The sequence below is a fragment of the Dendrobates tinctorius genome, unplaced genomic scaffold (genome assembly GCF_039654945.1).
Source record: "Dendrobates tinctorius isolate UK_male_01 unplaced genomic scaffold, ASM3965494v1 ptg000104l, whole genome shotgun sequence".
NCBI lineage: Eukaryota > Metazoa > Chordata > Amphibia > Anura > Dendrobatidae > Dendrobates > Dendrobates tinctorius.
Window position 1 is genome coordinate 7,429,468 of NW_027361772.1, and position 20,181 is coordinate 7,449,648.

At 45.6% G+C, this 20,181-nt stretch overlaps 1 protein-coding gene across 2 annotated transcripts; it reads right to left on the reverse strand.

Moving 5' to 3' along the window:
• Nucleotides 1–255: 255 nt before the first annotated feature.
• On the reverse strand, nt 256–17,047 carry CKAP2L (cytoskeleton associated protein 2 like). Of its 2 annotated transcripts, none has more exons than XM_073588682.1 (9): nt 16,890–17,047; nt 14,991–15,057; nt 13,492–13,552; nt 9,253–10,313; nt 5,233–5,440; nt 4,887–5,042; nt 3,876–3,939; nt 3,621–3,792; nt 256–2,350 (listed from the first exon to the last, which is right to left on the reverse strand). In XM_073588682.1, the coding sequence occupies exons 1-9, from the start codon at nt 16,918–16,920 to the stop codon at nt 2,080–2,082; spliced, it is 2,091 nt and encodes a 696-aa protein (XP_073444783.1). In that variant the 5' UTR covers nt 16,921–17,047; the 3' UTR covers nt 256–2,079. The 2 variants fall into 2 exon arrangements, with proteins under 2 accessions (XP_073444783.1, XP_073444782.1); XM_073588681.1 differs by lacking the exon at nt 16,890–17,047 and adding an exon at nt 15,485–15,638.
• Nucleotides 17,048–20,181: the final 3,134 nt, after the last annotated feature.

The following is a 20,181-nucleotide window of genomic DNA, read 5'->3' on the forward strand; positions in this document are numbered from 1 at the left end:
TTCTGATCACTTGCCCATCCCCTCCATCCTCAGATAGCAGTTTGGCACCCGCATGATCAGAAATCTACTCCAGCAACAAACGAGGGGAGGTTCTGATAGAATTTACAGCACTTTTCAGCCCGACACTATGGAGAACTTGTTGGGATGCATTTGGCCACATTCTCACACTAAACTACACACACACAAAAAAAAAAGAAAGAAAATGGAGATTAAAATAAAAAATAGTCCATTCTTTACTTATTCTTTCCAGAATCGTCAGTTTTACTTTGGATTTTTAATTTAAAAAAAATAATAATATGCAGGTACATTGCAATAAAAACTTGGATCAATTTCTTACAAATACTGGGTGGTAAACATTTCTACGGTTGCATTCTATATCCAATTATGTAAAAAGTATGCAAAGTCAGGCAATAATTTACTAATAGGGTAACTATCTTTTTTTTAATGTGTACTTCAGAGCTGTATTTTGAAGCGGCCACAAGAAAGGGGTGGTTGTAATCTAAAAAAAAATGTTACCTCTCCGAACCCCCACCGCCATAGCAGCCACTCCGGTGTTCCCCAGGACCAGAAATGATGAGATCCTGTCCATGAAGTCATCACTTCTGCTCCCAACAAAGACCACCAAAGCAGTGGGGGATCGGAAAGGAACGCATCTTACTTTAACCCCTTCCTACATTAGGACGTCAATAAACGTCCTGGGCAGGGGTCCGCAAGTGTGGAGGATGCTCAGGAGCTGAGCCTACCTTCCACATGCGGTAGATGCCGGCTGTGTTACACAGTTGGCATCTGTGTCTAATAGCTGCAGCACAGCAAGATCTGAGCTCTGGCCGTTAACCATTTGGATGCTGCTGTCAATTTCTGAAAGCGATATATAAGAGCGCGGCTGCTGATGTACTGTGCACAATTTCCGATCAGTCCCCTGTGTTGTGATTGCAGGCCATGGCAGCCGGGGTCTCAAGGTACCCATGTGACCACAGGTTGAGCTCCATAGAAGACCATGATTTTCCCTACATACTGCAATACTCTGGTCACAGGTACAAATCCCCTAAGGGGACAAAAAAAAAAAAAAAAAAAAAAAAAAAATTTAAATTCCAATCTCACTCTCCCCGTCCCCCTGCCCGATAAATATATTTGGCATCACCACATCTCAAAAAGTCTGGTCAAAATATAAAATAACTATCCCATATGGTAAACACCATAAGAGAAAACTGAAGAAAAAATAAAAAAAAGAATATCGTTATGGGGCTCAAAAACAGCGACAAAAAGCACAAACTATTTTTCCTCCTAAGTTTTTTTTTTTTTTTTTTTAAAAAGTGTCCAGTTTCATATTTTCTTCTGGCTGCTCCAGAAGTGTGCAGTTTATTTTTTTATCTGCCATATAGTTCCAGAGTTTTGAGCCTTTTTACTTAATGCATGGAGGGGGGAAGCATTTAAACAGGGAGGAAAGATCACAGGGGTATCAGCTGGGAAGGAATGATCAGCAAAGGCAGGCAGTTTACTGGGGAAGGAAAGGAAGATTAATTTCTCCACCCATACACGGCTTATGTTAAGAGCAGAGAGGAGGGAGAATCACACACTTCTCACCAGTGGCTGTCAATACAAAGGAGAAGTGATTCTCCATTCATTTGTCGACAGAGAAATCTCTCCAGGAAAGAAGCTGTGCTGGTACATTAAAGCTATGTAAATGCCTCCCGGACACACAAACTTCACACTCAGCATGTATTACTGAGAGGGAAAGTCTGAAAAAAGGAGCAGGTTATAAATTGTGTATCAGAAGGTTTGAATGAGCTTTTACATAAAAAGTGTTCCTTACAGGCAGCTATATAGCAGAATCTGCTACATGTAATATATTAGCGTGTTAAACCATACTGTATATATTTCATCTGACAGCACAGTGTATAGTATTGTTATGCACAGGATCATGCCAGCAGATGGCACTAGACCTCTCAAAGTGCTGATACTATTTGTGCAATTGTCTTTTTAATAAAAGGGGGACAGTGTTCAGTCCTGAGCATCGAGGGCATGAAGTACACAGCAATGTGCATGCTGCTAGACAGACGTCACAGTGCACTGCCGCCATCACACCGGTGCCTCCTGCTGATCTTCCGTGGGGTCTTTGATCGTTAAGCTAATGATGCTGTGGTCTGCTTCCTCTGGCAGTGCCTCGTTCCTCATGTAGAAGTAGGCATCTGTATCCGCCTGATCTAGGAGCTCTTCCAAGGAGGCCACCACAGGGTCATGTTCCTGTACCACCTCTGGGTACTGCGACGCTGACTGATAGATCCGCAGCGACCTCCTCACTGGAGTAAGACGCTTCCACTCCTGGCCACTTCCAGGAACCATCTTCTTGCTATTTAGAGAGAAGTGAAAGATTGAAAATCTAGGCACATATCAGAAAGCTGGACACCGCATGTTAGAGAGAACCTGTTATGGCGGAAAATGCTATTTACCTACAGACTTAGTTAACCTGCAGGTGAATCCTGGTAACATCCTGTCCGCTTGGAGCAGCGGCAACTGGGGGAAGATGAAGTTATATTATCCCTGTAGTTGCTCACTTCTAGTCATTGGATGGCGCAGGGAGCAGTTACAGACACCGGTCACTATACAATGAGTGGACTATAATCACTCTTATTTGCAGCCTGCTCCACGCACACACACACACACACTGCAGATCACACGTACAGTGGGTGCAGACCAAAAGTTCCCTGCACCGCCCCAATGACTGGAAGGAAGTGGCTGCAGGGAGGATAGGTCATTTTTTCACTGTAGCTGCTGATAAAATAGCAGGCGGCACAATAAGTGCACAATGCTTGGCAGCACAATGAGCCGTAGCCTGAAATGAAGAGACGTTGGGTGAAGCAATATACGGTCTGTAATCCGGCCCTGGATATGCAGACATCTCACATATGTGGGACAATACCAGACCACATATACTCAATGGCTGATCTGCAACAGTCTTTGGCTGGTATAGAGTATAAAATATAGGAAAGTTTTGCCTTTTCTGAACCCCACGTGTGAAAAACTTGGGTTTACTAATAGCTCACAGGCTGCACATGAGTCAACAGTGTGATGCAGCAGCAAAAAAAACATGGGAAACACAGTTTTAGAATGTATTAAGAGAAGCATTGAGTCTGGATCATGTGAAGTAATTATCCCCCTCTACTCCTCCTTGGTCAGGCCTCATCTGGAATACTGTGTCCAGTTTTGGGCACCACATTTAAAAAAAAAAACAGAGCAAGTTCAGAGAAGAGCTACCAGGATGGTGAGCGGACTGCAAAGTATGCCCTACGAGGAATGGTTAAAGGATCTGGGAATGTTTAGCTTGCAAAAAAGAAGACTTTGTCTACAAATATCTCAAGGGCTGTCACATTGTAGAGGGATAATCATTATTCTCATTTGCACATGGAAACACAAGAAGCAATGGGATGAAACTGAAAGGGAGAAGATACATATTAGATATCAGAAAAACTTTTTGACAGTGAGGGTGATCAATGAGTGGAACAGGCTGCCACGATGACTCCTGCATTGAGCAGGGGGTTGGACATGATGACCCTGGAGGTCCCTTCTAACTAACATTCTAGGATTCTTCTGTGGTCATAAGTATGATGAATGGGTATTACCTGGAAAGAGATGTAATCTGGAGTTTCACTGCAGAGCCTTGGTCACATACACTTTTTCCCATACAGGGGGTCTGCGCCTCTTCTGTACGGTTTGTAAATGGCGTTAATTGGAGGTCCTCATAGTTTCTATTCTCCGTCTCCTCCTCAGCTGGTAAAGGTCCAAATGTGACCACTAAGGAAGACAAGTCATAAGCATTATATGAGTCTCTCCCCCACCTTGGTGTAGGACAACAACAATATAGGAACATCAATCACCTTTCGTCTTCTTGTTTGTGCTCTTCATGATGTCAAAGACAACTTCTCTCAGCTCATCGATTGGCTGTGAAATATACAGTGTTAATAGATTACTGCACCTGTGCTAATCTAATCACGCGAGCACACTCTGATAACGCCTTATCCGAGCACGCTCGCTCATCACTATTAAAAAGATATCTTGAAATGCTAGATGTTCTAATCGGTGGGGGATCTATGTGCTGAGACCCTCACTAACGACTGAAACAAGGAGGCAGAAGCGTTCAGCTGAATGCGAGAAGGCGGGTAGGGCAAGGTAGAAAGTGTAGGTGCCAATTAACCTCTTCTACTCGAGGAGAGAAGCGCTTGCTGATCACTTACACGGCTTTGTTTCAGCGATTGGTCGGAATCTCAGGACCTGGACTTCTAATGATTAGAACTTTTGACATGTCACGTTTTCTGAAAGTGCTGTGTCACAGGAGAGTAGCCATCACCAATCTTGGTCTGCCCTTTTTCATTAGTAAGAGTGGGCAGCACTGGATTGGCGATTAAATTAAATATAAGTTAGCGTTTAAAGCGCTGACAAGTGCTCCTAATGCCCCCTGAATGGCTCTGACTTTCCACCAACGTCAGGCTTGAAGTTCTGAGTTGTGGGATCCCGGAATGCAGAACAGAATCCAACAACCCTTCCACAGCCTTTCTCGCAGGGTCGCAGGGAAAGAAGGAGAAAAGCTGAGCACTTTACTAACCTGCCATTGAAAGTAACCGCTGAAAGTATTTTTTCCCCCTGTTTCCGGTACATTATATAGTAAAGTGAATGCTGACATTCAGAACTACAACTCGCCCCGTAAAAAGCAAGACCTCATACTGCTACAGCGACAAAAAGAAAAAAAAAAAAAGTTATGGCTCTTGGGAGAAGGGGCGTAAAAAAAACAAACTACAAAGACGAAAAAAAATTGCCCAGTCCTAATGATTTCAGATCTTTAAATCTAGCGCTTTAATGCCGTGCAGTGTCCTATAGTGGCCGAAACATACCGTGGCCCCAAACTGCACCCCTTGTTTGTACACGTCAATCACGTCATAGACGCCTTCCCTCTCCAGCAGCCGGGCCTCACACACCCAGTACTTGGCAAACTTCTTGGCTTCCGGGACCTTGTCCAGGGCTGCGCGAATATCGTCTCCTGGAATTCCCTTCAACGTAAGGAAGCATCAGTAAATATAGATCATATACAGGTTTATAGTCCCCCCTGCACCGTGCGCAGGAACATGGAACGGTAGAAAAGGCCAATTATCAGAACAGAAAACGACCAGTCCCCATTATCTTCTATGAGATGTCATAGAATGCCTTCTCTTAGCCCGAGGCCTGGGGGACCACCTCTACCTGCTCGATGAGTTGCAGACACTCGCTCAGCGTCTGGTTGATTTTCTGTGACAGCGCCAGCAGCTCCTCCTCTTCCTCGATGCCCTCCCACAGAGAACGGTTACACGGGTTTGGCTTTTTCGCGGTGGGTGGCCTCTTTGGTGGCAGCACCATTGGCGGCCTCTTGTACGACTTCCCCTTAGACCTTTGCCACTCTTGTAACTTTCGCCTTATAAAAGAGAAAACAATGTTATGAGGAATCTGTACCTTCTCATTGGCTCGTATCTGCTTTCAATGGGGAGAGGGGAAAAGCTTTATTTGCCTTGGGAACAAACACATGGAGAGTTTCATGGCTGAACATTTTATACACAGGTTTGGCTGATGTTCATTCTAACGTGTTTGGCCACCTGAAGAAAAAAAAAAAAAAAAGTTTCCCCTGTCTGTGGTTTATTCACTCTCCCCAGGTCCCACGCTGACTCACCACCACCGCTCCTGGTGTTCACCACTGTCGACAGCGCTGCTGCCAATTAGATTGATTGGTGGCAGCACCACTTTCTATGTGACATCAGCACTGCCCGCAATAACAGACACTGAAAGCAGCGGTGGAGACTCAGAGCTGGACCCAAGGAGGGTGAGCAAAGCGAGTTTGTTTTCTTTAAAACAAAATGCAGAGAGGGGAAGGGGGTTTTCAGAAACTAGAAAACCTCCTTAGGCTATGAGACTATGTTCACACGTTGCGGTTTTGTTTGTTTTTCTCCATTACTAAAGAAACCAGCTCTCGACTCATCCTGCACAAACAACTACAGACCAATCTCCAATCTCCCCATCATCTCTAAACTCTTGGAGCGCCTGATATACTCCCGCCTTACCCGTTACCTTTCCACTCACTCCCTCCTTGACCCTTCACAGTCCGGCTTCCGCCCCTACATTTGACAGAAACTGCACTCATCAAAGTGACCAATGACCTTCTGACAACAAAACGTAACGGTGACCACTCTCTGCTCATTCTTCTCGACCTTTCTGCAGCTTTCGACACTGTTGACCACCATCTCCTACTCTCTAGGCTCCAGTCACTAGGCATTAAGGACACTGCTCTCTCCTGGTTCTCTTCCTATCTTTCTGACCGCTCCTTCAGTGTTTTGTTCTCTGGCTCCACGTCATCTCCTCTTCCTTTCGCGGCCAGGGTACCTCAGGTCTCAGTCCTTGGCCCCCTTCTTTTCTCTCTCTACACGGCCCCAATTGGACAGACCATCAGCAGATTTGGCTTTCGATACCATCTTTATGCTGATGACACACAACTATACACATCATCCCCTGACCTTACCCCCTCTGTACTACAGAACGCCAGTGACTGTCTGTCCACAGTCTCCAATATCATGTCCACTCTCTATCTGAAACTCAACCTCACCAAAACTGAACTTCTGCTCCCGCCATCTACTAACCTCCCTAAATCTGACATTTCCCTCTCTGTGGGTGGCACTATAATAACACCCCGGCAGCAGGCGCGCTGTCTGGGTATTATGTTTGACACCAATCTCTCCTTCACATCCCATATACAATCTCTTGCCGCTTACACCTAAAGAACATCTCCAGATTCCGCCCTTTTCTCACCATGGAACCAACAAAAACCCTCACTGTAGCATTGATCCACTCCCGCCTGGACTACTGCAATGCTCTATTAATTGGCCTCCCCATTACTCGACTTTCCCCTTTCAGTCCATACTTAATGCAGCAGCCAGGGTCATCTATCTGGCTAATCGGTACTCGGATGCGTCTGCTCTTCACCAATTGTTACACTGGCTGCCTATTCATTATAGGATCCAATACAAAGTGCTTGTTCTCATCCACAAAGCTCTCCACAGTGCGGCACTCTTCTGTTCCCTCATTTCTGTCTATCGGCCTAACCAACCGCTGTGCTCTGCAAACGACTTTCGACTAACCTCTGCACTAATCCGTACCTCCCACTCCCGACTCCCAAGATTTCTCCCGTGCTGCGCCAATCTTCTGGAATGCTCTACCCCAAGAAGTTAGGACTATCCACAATTTGCATAGTTTCAGGAGCTCCTTCAAAACACATTTGTTCAGAGCGGCCTGTCAAGTTCCCTTATCAGTCATTCTATGTGTAAGTGTGCATGTGTAGCCCCATTCACTATCTCCATCCATCCCTCACTCCCTCAAGATGGCTGGACCTTCATTGTAAATACATCATTGTAAATACACACCTGTACTCTGTATCTCCCCCACCTCATTGTAGATTGTAAGCTCTCACGAGCAGGGTCGTCTAATTTTGCTTTAATTATTGTATTGTTAATGTTGTTACTTATGACTTGTGTTTGGAACTGTTAAACTGTAAAGCGCTGCGGAATATGTTGGCGCTATATAAATATTTATTATTATTTTGCAGCGTTTTTTTTTTTAAAGCAAATATTAAGCTGCTTACAAAAAGCAGGGTTTGCTTAGTTTTCTGTGAGTTTTTGTCTCTTGTGCATACTGAAAGTTTAGCACATAAAAAAAATCTGATTCAACTTCATCGGGTTTTAGCACCAAAAACGCAGTAAAACCTGATACCAGCGTGAAAAAAGCTGCAAAAACACTGAAAGAAGGGACATGCCACAGTTTGCAAAACCGTAGCTTTTTTTTTTTTTTTTTTACGAAAGTCAGGAAAAATAAAAACAAGCTGTGTGCATGAGATTTCTGAAATCTCAGACTTTGTTGGAACTGTAAAACACAGCTGAAAATTTGCATAAAAAAAAAAAACACACACACAAAAAAAATGCAATGTGTGAACATAGCCTTAAGGGAAAGCTTTGCGGCAGAAAAACGCAGCAAAACCTACGTGTATTCCCATATGGATTTTCTTGCAGATTTCACCCTTTGTGTTGCACCAAGAACTGAATTTTTAAGGGAACCTGACAACGGATTGGACATGGGCAGCGTGATTTAGAGACCGGCTACAATTTTGAAGCAGGAAATGTTTTACTCTGAAACATTGCGACATTTCAGATAAAACATTCTTTGAAAAGGTGGCAGGGGACTATTCACAAATAGGGAGAGACCTGTCAGTCTACAAAATTGGGGTGGGGAGAAGCCCCCAAGGACCAGCATCGGACTAAACACATTAAGAAGCCGGTTGGGGACAAAGTATGGTTTTCTGTGAGACGCCGCAGCATTTCGGAGTAAAACATAAACCTGCCAGGGTCAGATTCATGCCGACCGTAGTACGGACATTATGAATAACCTACCGACAGATTCCCTTTAAAATCCAGTTCTTGATATGCAACACCAAACCTCAGCGCTGCTCCCCAGGTTTTGTGCACGGCCGGCAGGTATCTACGCGTATCTGCACAAGACCAAGTGCGCGGCCATAAATGCAATGACAGCAGCCCCCTACAATGTGGAAATCAGAGGTCCTGGACATCCCCTACAAGCCATAATTATGTTTTATCCAGAAGTGACATAACTATTGTATAGGATTATGATGATGCTTAATGTGTGTCTGTACATTACTATTAAAGGGGTTGTACATCTTCAGGTAAATAGGGTCACGGGCAGGTAGCACCATGAGATAACAAAGCAAGCATTACTTACTGTAGCCCCCCACCCCCCGGGCCACTCCAGCTCCATCTCTCCACTGGTACTAAAGCTCAAAGCTACAGCATGTCCTTGCTGTAGCCAATGTCTAGCCCCTAGAGGTATAAGGCTGAGATCAATGATTGGCTGCAGCAGTCATATGGAGCATACAGGACGTCACCTCTTCAGTCAAGCAAGAAGCTTCAGGGGGGCAGCAACAAGACTCTCATCCACTAAAACACTGAACAACAGAGGAGAGTCTAGTCGGCATGTGACCGCCGCTATGATGCGAGAGCCGCCGCCTGATAGTTCCCATGTTGAGTCACAGAAAATGCTCCAAATTAATGGACCACCATATTTCCTAACGGATCCTCATAGGACAGCCCCCGTGAAGCCCGTATGATAACATTGCTTACTGTGATAACATGTAAGGTCTACGAGTGTTCGGACAATATAAGGACTGTCACATACTTGAGGTCTTCTGCAGTCATGTGGGGAGTCTGCGGTCTGCTGCTGGCGTCAGGGGCTGTCAGGTTGGATGGCTTAGTGGCGGTTTCCTTAGATGCACCGGTCACACCTTGCTGCTTGATCTCTTTCACGCCTTCCCGTTTACTGTACAGACTCTTGGATTCATCTACCTCCTTGTTGCATCCGGTGGTCACCAAGCTTCTCCGAGGTCCTACCTGCCTATTCAGAGGCTGAGTCTTCTGAGTATTGGACAGTCTCTTTAAAGAGTAATCTACAATGGATGGTCTCGTCTTAGGAGCAGCCACCGGAGCCATCGTCCTTTTCTTAGGAGCCATGGTCACTGGTTGGGTTGTGCTGGGCTTTGCAGAATGAGCAATCGTCTGCCGATTACCCTCTGGCCGCTCCTTGCTCACATTTGGTGGCTGTTTTGTGCCGTCTATCCGTGAAGACTTAAGAAGGAAACTTCTTTCATTTGCACTTTGACTTTTAGCTCCAGACAGGCTTAATCTAGAAACTATGCGGATGTGCCCACCGTTGGCCACTGGCTTACCAGTCCTACAGTTATGAGGGAGGCTTTTTCCCCTGGCGGTGGCCTGCGTTATGGTTTTAGTTACAGCCTGTTGCTTGGCCGGAGCTATCCTCTGCTCGCCCCTCTTGGAGGGGTTACCTGTGCCTAGCCCTGGTGCATGCCCACCTCTCATGGCCAGAGAAGTCTTGTCCATCACAGAGATTTCAGGCTTCTCTCCATCTTGTTTTTTAGTCAATATCACGGTTAATGTGACATCAGAGCCTTCTTCCTTCTTAGCGCGGCAGCTGGTGACGGATGACGGGTGTAACGTCTTTGCTGTTTGGTGCCGCTGGTTAGGTATCACCCTTGGCACAGTGGTTTTCGGTGGTGGAGGGTTTCTGGATGAAGCTTTATTCACCGATCTGTTGGATGACTGCTCGGTGGGTATCTTTCCTGTACCCAATCTATGGGGATGGGATCCAGTGTTTGAAGTTTTGCTTTTATTCGATTCGAGAGCGAAATGTGACCCTTTCTTAGGAGCAGATTTCTCACCGATCTACAAATAACAAAAATTTTTAAAGTCACACTAAGAACAATATATGGCAGCGTGGACGGCTTTTACTCATTTCCCATGCAGACTTTCCATGTACGATCGTTATCTACATAAAACAACCGATGCGTAAATGTAACATCCCGATACATTTACCGCCATTAATGGGGATTTTATGGTCAATCTTTTATTATGCATCCTGATTAAACGCAATCACACGACAGACAAAAGTTCTACTAAAGTAAGAGAACATTGCGGCCCCCTTAAAGAGAACCTGTCACGTGAAAAAAAAATGCAATATGGGGTTAATAGCGTTCTGAACCTACCGGAGGAGGAAATTACCTTTATTCCACCCGGCAGCCTTTGGAGTTTAGTCACAGGGTGGCACCGGTGCGGTTTCAGTCACTGATCTGTGCATATAAAGTGGCGTCTGTAGCGTGCCCCCCGTACTGACTGACACTCACTCAGCATTATGGCCAGCTGTCAGGCAGTGTTGGGGGGCAAGATACAGCCACCGCTCTCTATATACAGAGCAGTGACTAAACACGCAGCGGCGCCAGCTCCATAACTGGAGGACGAACTCTGCCAGGGGGGATAAAGTTAATTAACTACCGGCAGAGGGGGTCTCAGTACGGGCGCCGGTCATGTTCAGAATGACATTAACCTGCAGATTAACCCCATATCTGCAGGTTAATAGCATTTTTTAACGTGACAGGTAGATTCCCTTTAAGATCCATAACTTTTATTTTTCCGTTGACATGCCAGTATGAGGGCTTGGTTTTTGGGGGGACGAGTTGTAGTTTGGAATGACACCATTCATTCTCCCATATAATGTACTAGAGAACAATCCTAAGTTAAGATAGAATTTAAGGAAAGGAAAAAATAAAACGTTTCCAGTGTTTTTGGGGGTTTTCTTCTTACAACCTCATTACGGTTATAGTGATTTTATATAAAGACGTTCTTTTGTCGGAATACTACAAAAAAGACCCCGATTCACCAAGTGCATTCAGGGCGGCAGAACTTTCCTCAGACGACCATTAATCACATCATTGATAGCTGCCGAGGCTGTAAGTGCCGGCATTTCTTTCTTCATACTCAATACTGAATAAGGCTAGTTTCACACTAGCGCTTTTGAGCGCAGCGACTGCCTGCACACGGCCGCCGCTAAGCCCCGCCCCTGCCACGCCTCCGCCGGTAGCTCCGCCTACCAGCGCATGACGCTGCATGCGTCCTGCGTCCCCTATCACTGGGGGCGCAGGGCGTGCGCAATATGCGTTTGGCGGCGCATGCGTCCTTTTGACGGTGCGCCGCCCTACGCCAAACGCAACCTGCTGCAGTTTGGTTGCGCTCGGCGCACCGTCAAAAAGGCGCATGTGCCGCCAAACGCATATTGCGCACGGCCTGCGCCCCCAGTGATAAAGATAGGGGACGCAGGACGCATGCAGAATCATGCGCCGGTAGGCGGAGCTACTGGCGGAGGCGCGACAGGGGGCGGGGCTTAGCGGCGGCCGTGCGCAGGCCGTCGCTGCGCTCAAAAGCACTAGTGTGAAACTAGCCCAAATCAAGATGTTTTGAAAAGGTTTCCATTTTTTCAGTTTGCATGTTATTACCACGTCTACCCATCCTGTGATTTCTATCGTTCTTAGGCTACTTTCACACTAGCGTTTTTTAGCGCTGTGCTTCGTGCGCAATAGAAACATGCAAAAAAACGCATCATGCGTTTTGCATGTGCTTGCGTTTTTTTAGGCACATGCGTTTTAACCAGTTTCTAGCCATGTTAACAACTCTTAAAACGCCTGCATTCCCATAGACTGTAATGCGTTATTTTGTCGCATTCCGTGCGCAAGCGTTTTCTTGACGCCGTTGGATGGACCAAAAAAATGCAACAGGTTGCGTCTGGCGCGCCTAGGTACACACCTTAAAAAAACACATGCGCACGAAAACACATACGACCGCGTGCAAACGCTAGACCATGCGCACGCCATATTAAACATAGGTACGCATGCGTGCGCACGATACGCTGCGCAAAACAACGCTAATGTGAAACCAGCCTTAGTGATACAATTTCAATGTTGAGGAGGGTATTGTCACGGCATGCAAAGAGGACTGCAGCACCCACAGCAAGCGCCAACTGCAGCACTCACAGCTAGCGCCAACTGCAGCACTCACAGCTAGCGCCAACTGCAGCACTCACAGCTAGCGCCAACTGCAGCAGTTACTTTTTGGTTCTGGCTGTATAACACAGCCGGCATCCGTGTTATATGGAGAAGACGCAGCTTCTGACACCGCTCCATACAAGTGGTGTGCACCAGGGCTGTGGAGTCGGAGTCGTGGAGTCGGAGTCGGTGCTCATTTTGGTGGAGTCGGAGTCGGAGTTGGAGTCGGTATAAAATGGACCGACTCCGACTCCTAAAATATATAATAAATTGGGTACAGTAATTCAATGCAGGATGTGCTGAATATTTTTTCATAGGAGTTTGGGAAAGTTATGAAATGTCCTATAAATGGCTGTTCTATTCCTGATCTAAGGCTACATTCACACACAGCGTTTTTCCTGTGTTTTTTGAGGATACGTTTTTCAGCTGCAAAAGCAGATCAGCTTTTTAAAAAACTGCATCACCTGAAAGGTTTTTGAGCTCATAGATAATGTTTTCAATAGCAAAAGCAGATTAGAAATTTGCTCTATCTATCCATATCTGTCTATCCATATCGTATCTGTACCAAAAAGAATGAAAACCGGGTAGTACACCAATATATATTCTGTTCTATCTAAATATCTTGATTATTGGATCATAAAAATGATTAAATGTCTGAGGTTCACATTGTACTACAATAAATTTTTCACTTAAATATAAGCAATATGTGTGGGAGTCGGAGTCGTGGAGTCGGAGTTGGTGTAAGGGAAATTGAGGAGTCGGAGTCGGAGTCGCAGGTTTGGCTTACCGACTCCACAGCCCTGGTGTGCACACCTACTGTACATGTAGGGTAGATGTAAACAACGGGTTAAGTGGATCAAAATTAGTGGGATCTAATGGTAAAAAAACAAACAAAAAAAAAAACCCATTATGGGCCACTTCCTTTTTCTTTTATTCTTCGATTGTAAGGCCTTCATCTCCTGTATAGTGTGCATTAGTGTCAGGACAAAAATGTGATGTTTTATGCAAAAAAATAAAGATAAATATACCTGTTTAGAAGACTCTTGTGGCCGTTTTTTCTGTAGATTGGTGCAATCTTTTAGATACGGTCTGCACAAAGACATGAAAACACAAGTAAGAATTCAGAGGCCGGCCGTCACCTGCTCTGCAATAACTCCAGGCTTTCACTATACTTTGCAATCGTTTATGTACATTTTCAAATAAGACTTAAAAGGGGCTGTTCTGGGAGAACAAGTTCTCACCTAGTCCTAAGATGGAATAACTTGTCGATTGGCGGGGATGCGACCGATCAGTGAAGTTGGCCCTTAAATCACCGTTACAATAAAGCGGAGGTGCGCCTGCTCCACGTCTGCACCATTCATTCTCTATGGGGCAGTTTTCTGCCACCTCAGAGAATGAATGGAGTGGCGATCAGGCATCAGACCTGCCTCTGTACTTTGCTTTTTTTTTTTCTTAAATCAGATCATTTTTTATTGAAACGCTCGTGCATCCAAGACAATTTTCTTTTAAAACAATAATGTACAAACAGCCTAAAACCAAAAACCGCATCATTCATGCAGGACAGTGAAAGATGGTAAGATTGCACCGGAGAGCAGGGAGCCTACCCAGACAACGATCTGCTCCAAATCTGCAAGGTGGATATGAGACTTCAGGGTTTTCATTCACTCCGCTGGCATCAGGAAACCCTTTCAGGTTTGTGATAAATCAGCGCAACAAAAAAAGTGACAGCTCTGCTGTTCCATGATGTGGCTGCTTTATCCTGCACACACTGGTGACGGAACCTCTTTACCCCATGTCCGTCACCGTCATGTGCATGCCATCCATTTATTTTTCTATGAATGACACTTGAACACATCTATAGTTCCTTTCTGATTTTTTGTGGACTGATGATCTTCTAATAGAAAAAAAAAAAATAAAAAAATCACACATGTACGAGGTTGATGAAATTTGCAGACTGAACTCGCCCATACAAGTGAGTGGGTCTATGAAAAAACTGAGAAAGTGCTCAGATGCCATCTGTGGCTGGTAGCAGCTCCGTCAGGACGTCTCCAACAGCGGCTTTTCCCTGCAATCCCCCAAACAGAATCCAGGGATCATGGATCGGGCCTCCGACCTGCCGCTCCAGCTTTCATCAATTCTGCCATCAGTGCGGGTCCCAACTGTCGGACACCCATCAATCAATAAATTATCACTGGTGATGAGTGAACGTGCTGGGATAAGGTGTTATATGAGCATGCTCGGGTCTTCAGCGTGCTTGAATAATATGCTCGAGTTGCCGCAGCTGCATGTTTCCTGGCTGTTCAACAGCCTGTTCATTAGGCAACCCCTCCATGTGTTGTGGCTGTCGAGCAGCCTGGGACTTGCAAAATATTATTCAAGCACGCTGAAGACCTGAGCATGCTCAGTTAACACCTTATCCAGTATGTTTGCTCATCACTAGCTGTCGTATATCTTGTGAATAGGTGATAACCCCACAGTCCCTTTAATGTGCTGACCCATCCCGTGCCCACAATAAGCGTACACTTACTTGCTGTTTGGAGGTTTCAGTTTCCCTTTTGCTGCCAAGTATTCGAGCAGCTTCAGCCGCAGCTCCTCTGCAAAGAAACAAAAGGATGTCATATATGTTCTGGAAACTATCAGGCTCTAGGACGGCTCTGTGGCCCTTTTATCAGATCGGCCTTGATTCGATGGCTCACAATAAACCGCCTAATTCCCCTATTTCAGAACAATGACTTGTAGATGCAAACATGGCTTCTTTTATCGTTCATTGGCATTGCTTCCCGCTACTAAAGGGGTTGTCAGGTTAAGGGAAGTATCAGACGGACGTATAACTCGGAGGGGGATCTCAGCGCAGAGCTCGGACTGGCCGGCGGCTCGCCCGACCTGAGTGTGGCAGCGTGTATTTCTATGCAGCTCTCACGTTCTGGTGAGGAGCGCCGCCGGCCAGTCTGAGCACTGCGCTGAGATCCCCCTCCGAGTTATACGGCGTCTGATGCTTCCCTAAGGCAAGTTATCACCTACCCAACGAGTAAGTGATAACTTCTAGATTAGCGCAGGTCCAACCTCCCTGGACCCGCAACCATCGGCAGAACGGAGCAATTTCATCCCCATTAAAATGGAGCGGTAGTGCGCATGTATGACAGCCACACGACTCCTCCATACGGTTCCAGAGCTGTGGGGCCTTTTTATTTAGTGACAGTTTATGGGGTTTTAACGATTTTTTACAAAGGGGTGTGGCTCACAGGACTCTGGGGGGATGTTTAAGCTGCTCTGCATTATTACACCGTGAGCCCCGCCCCCTTGGTAAAGACCATAAAATTAGTACTAAAGAAAAAAAACTCCATATCTCTGGAACTGCACGGCGGACATTAAACTGGAGCACTTTTGAACTGGTGACAAGTCATCATTACGTTCTAAAGAGGCATGGAAAATCCCTTTAAGGGGTAACTCCCTAGATAGGGCATACCTTACTGACCACTGGGCCTCGCAGCGACCCCGAGATTAACAGGACCTCGCCCTCAATTGGCACATGCCTGAGTTCACCTCCATTCATTCACTATGGGAGAAAACTGGGCTACGCTGCTTCCTGCTGTCCCATAGACAATGAATGGAGCGGTGGTTGAACGTTTGCACCTCCTCCACACTCAGGAAAGAGCTCAGCAAAGTGCAGCTCTTGTGGACCCCAGGCGTCGGGAGGGTCCCAGCGGCTGGACCCCAGGCGTCAGGAAATCGTCCTACTATGGTTTGGGCATAACTATATTCGGCATAACCCTTTAAAGGGAACCGGTCAAAGCATGATCAGATCTGGCCTGCTACTCCCAGCCCCGCTCCCAGTGACTGACAGGTCTCCGGCGATGTACACACATGGGAGACACCTGAGAATCACCTGGAGCAAGGAGAAGCCGGCCTGGAGCTGGGGGGAGCGGACTTCTCATTTTTCCTCACAGTCCCCGATCGGCACCTCACACTAGGTTCTCAGTAACACGCAGGCGTACCTATCCGCACATCGTGCAGCCGGGCTCTGATTTGGTCAAAATGAATTGAGTGACAGTATCCTCTCAATGGGGCCTTAAACCAACCTTCACTCCCCCCTCCCCAGGTCCGAGTCTCTGCTGCACCTGGCGTCTCATATTGTCCGCAGCACAGTCGTCGTGAAATCAGCGCTGCAGAAAAGCGACACCAAAAACGTCAGATAATCAGCGCTGGACCAGGGGAGGGGGCGTAAAGCACAGCTTGTTTTTTTGCATATCACTGATCCTATGGGCAGAAAGAGGAGACCCAAGCAATAATTACTGGAGGGTACTGCGCGGTATACAGAGGCGTTACATGAAGCAATGCACTGGGTATAAGCACAGCAGGGAGTGCGGCGCGGACCGCTGCATGCTCAGTGACTGCCGCACACCCCGCCACACATGGCCGCGCTCACCTTGAGCCGCCAGCTTCTTCGTCGCTTCCATTATATTTCCTAGTGTTGCTGTGTGTCGCGAGTCGCGACTGAATTCACTTTCTCCAAAACCGCCGCAGTTCAAACGAAGCAGCCAATCAGCTTCCGCGATCTAGACACGCACAACCAATCACCTTTTTGCTAGCTTTTTTTTTCCCCAATTAAACTTTATTGACATAAACAACGAGAACAGCAGCGCAGCTTGCGGGGATTGGACAGCTGCAGCGAAAGGCGTGTACCTTATTGGAGAGTCGTATTTAACCATCGCTCCTCATTGGATATTAATTGTAGGTTGGCGTGGTAAGAGCTGGTAATGTTTTTAACAGTGTGAAAACCATGCGTGCTGTCCGCCATCTTTGTACACCCTGGCAGCCTGGTTCTGCCTCCTAGAAGTAGATCATGTTACAACACCCTGAAGTATTACAGTATTGTGCAGATAGAATAATATTTATCTCACGCGATGAACGCCAAACTGTAAGAAAAAAGGGAACATACTAACAAGAATGCACTTAAAGGGGTTGTCCTCTTTCAGATAATATTCCAGTTTGTTAAAACATTACAAATAGGGCTGTACTCACCTTCCCCGGGTCCACCGGTGAGTCTCAGCCGCTGCTCCCCCCGTCTGCTATTGGTGCAGCGCTGCTCCCCCCATCTGCTATTGGTTGACACTGGCAGCCAATCAGTGATCTCAGCGGCTTAGCCCGTGTAGAGAGAACGTCCCCATCAGAGGCACTGGGCTCACTGATTGGCTGCCACAGTCATTATCAGATGCCCTGAGTAGCAGCGGAATCTCACCGGTGGACCAGGCAAAGGTGAGTAAGCACGATGTGTTATGTTTTAAGAAACTGGAGCCAAATATCTGACAACGAACAACCTCTTTAACCTCTAAGTGACAGAGCCAATTTTGACCTTAAAGGGGTTGTCGACTACTAGGCCAACCCCTCATTACACTTAATGTACCTTTTCCTGTTCAGATCATACAAAGGTGGAGACATTGACGCCATCACTATAATGTACTTTTTTATTTTCCCAAGGGTAACAGGAGAAATTGGACGCCAAAATTTGTTGTGCAATTTCTCCTGAGTACACCGACACCCCATATGTGGGGGGAAAACTACTGTTTGGGTGCACGGCAGGGCTTGGAAGGGAAGGAATGATGTTTTGGAACGTAGACGTTGATGGAATAGTCTGTAAACGTCATGTCGCATTTGAAGAGCCCCTGATGTGCCTAAACAGTGGAAACCCCCCCAAAAGTTACTCTGTTTTGGAAAACACACCCCTTAAGGATTTTATCTAGGGGCATAGTGATCATTTTGAATCCACAGGTGCTAAACAGAATTTGATAACATTAGGTCGTTATATTGAAAATTTTCGTTTTTTTTTTTCCACAAAAATTTTGTTTTAGCCCCAAATTTGTAATTTTCACAATGGATAATAGGAGAAAACCCATAGGAACCCATAATTTGTTATGCAGTTGCTCCTGAACGCGATGATACCCCATATGTGGTCAAAAACTTCTGTTTGGTCACAATAGTTTACGGGCAAGGTTTTAGAAGCCCTGAAGGTGTCCTCATTGTAGAAATTGCACCTCTCAATGAATTCATGAGCGGCTGCAGTGGCTATGTTGTTACATCTACGCCAGGCTTGTTTTTTTGGAAAACTACAAGTCTGCCAGTTTAGTGCCCATACATTGTGTCCCCATATATTGTAGCGCCTCCACACACTGTGCCCAGCTTGTTAAGTGCTCTGTCCCCACTACAACAATGCCAAATGTGGCCGCTTACACTGGTTTAGGCACAGTGGGGCGCACAAAGGTTTCACTGGATTTTATTTGAGGGGCGGGAGTGACAGATGATGGACCTGAGTGGGGGCTGTTTTTTTTTTTTTCCAGGATAAATTCTAGTTTTTATTGGTACGATTTTGGGGCACATAATATTTTTTGATCACTTTTTATTCGGATTTTTCTAACACAGAATGAGCAAAACCCAGCAATTGTTTTTCGTTTTTTTGCGCCGTTCACCGCACGGTAAAAGCGATGGCTGATTTGTTTTTGTTGGGTCGGTACGATTACAGCGTTACCAGATTTATATTGGTTTTTTTTGCTTTTTTATGCTTTGCTGTTTTTACAAAGATGAATTTGTTTTTGCATCGTCATATTCTGAGAGCTGTAACTTTTTTTTAATTTTTTTTGCGGGACGGTTGTGAATCAGTATAATGAAAAAAAGCTACATTTTTGGTATGTTTTTTCCTTGTTTTTTTTTAAGGTGTTTGCCATACAGAATAAATAACATAGCAGTTTTATAGAGCGGGTCGTTCCGGACGTGTGTCCTTTTTTTTTTTTTTTTTTTTTTTTTTGACGGTATGTTTTATCACAAACTCTGCATTTTGTGTGGCGAAACGGCTTTTAGTGATTTGTGTGCATTTTTTTTTAAACTTTTTTTTTACATATTTTATTTTACTTTATCCACTTAAAGTGCACCTGTCACCTCTTTTTGCCGCTATGAGCAGCAGCCACTGCCTTTCAGGGATTATCTATAGGATTCTATAATGCTGTAGATAAGCCCCCAATCCGACCTGAAAGATAAGAAAAATAAGTTTTATTATACTCAGCCGGGGCGGTCCGGTCCGATGGGTGTCGCAGGTCCGGGTCCAGCGCCTCCCATCTTCTTGCGATGTCGTCATCTTCCTTGCTTCATGTCGCACTCCTGCGCAGGCGTACTTCTCCACCCTGTTGAGGGAAGAGCCAAGTACTGCAGCGCACAGGCACCGGGAAAGGTCAGTATTTTACCTCAGTATTTGGTCAGTATTTTACCTCAGTATTTTACCTCAGTATTTGGTCAATGTTTTACCTCAGTATTTGGTCAGTGTTTTACCTCAGTATTTGGTCATTGTTTTACCTCAGTATTTGGTCAGTATTTTACCTCAGTATTTGGTCAGTGTTTTACCTCAGTATTTGGTCAGTATTTTACCTCAGTATTTGGTCACTGTTTTACCTCAGTATTTGGTCAGTGTTTTACCTCAGTATTCGGTCAGTGATTTACCTCAGTATTCGGTCAGTGTTTTACCTCAGTATTTGGTCAGTGTTTTACCTCAGTATTTGGTCAGTGTTTTACCTCAGTATTCGGTCAGTGTTTTACCTCAGTATTCGGTCAGTGTTTTACCTCAGTATTTGGTCAGTGTTTTACCTCAGTATTTGGTCAGTGTTTTACCTCAGTATTCGGTCAGTGTTTTACCTCAGTATTCGGTCAGTGTTTTACCTCAGTATTCGGTCAGT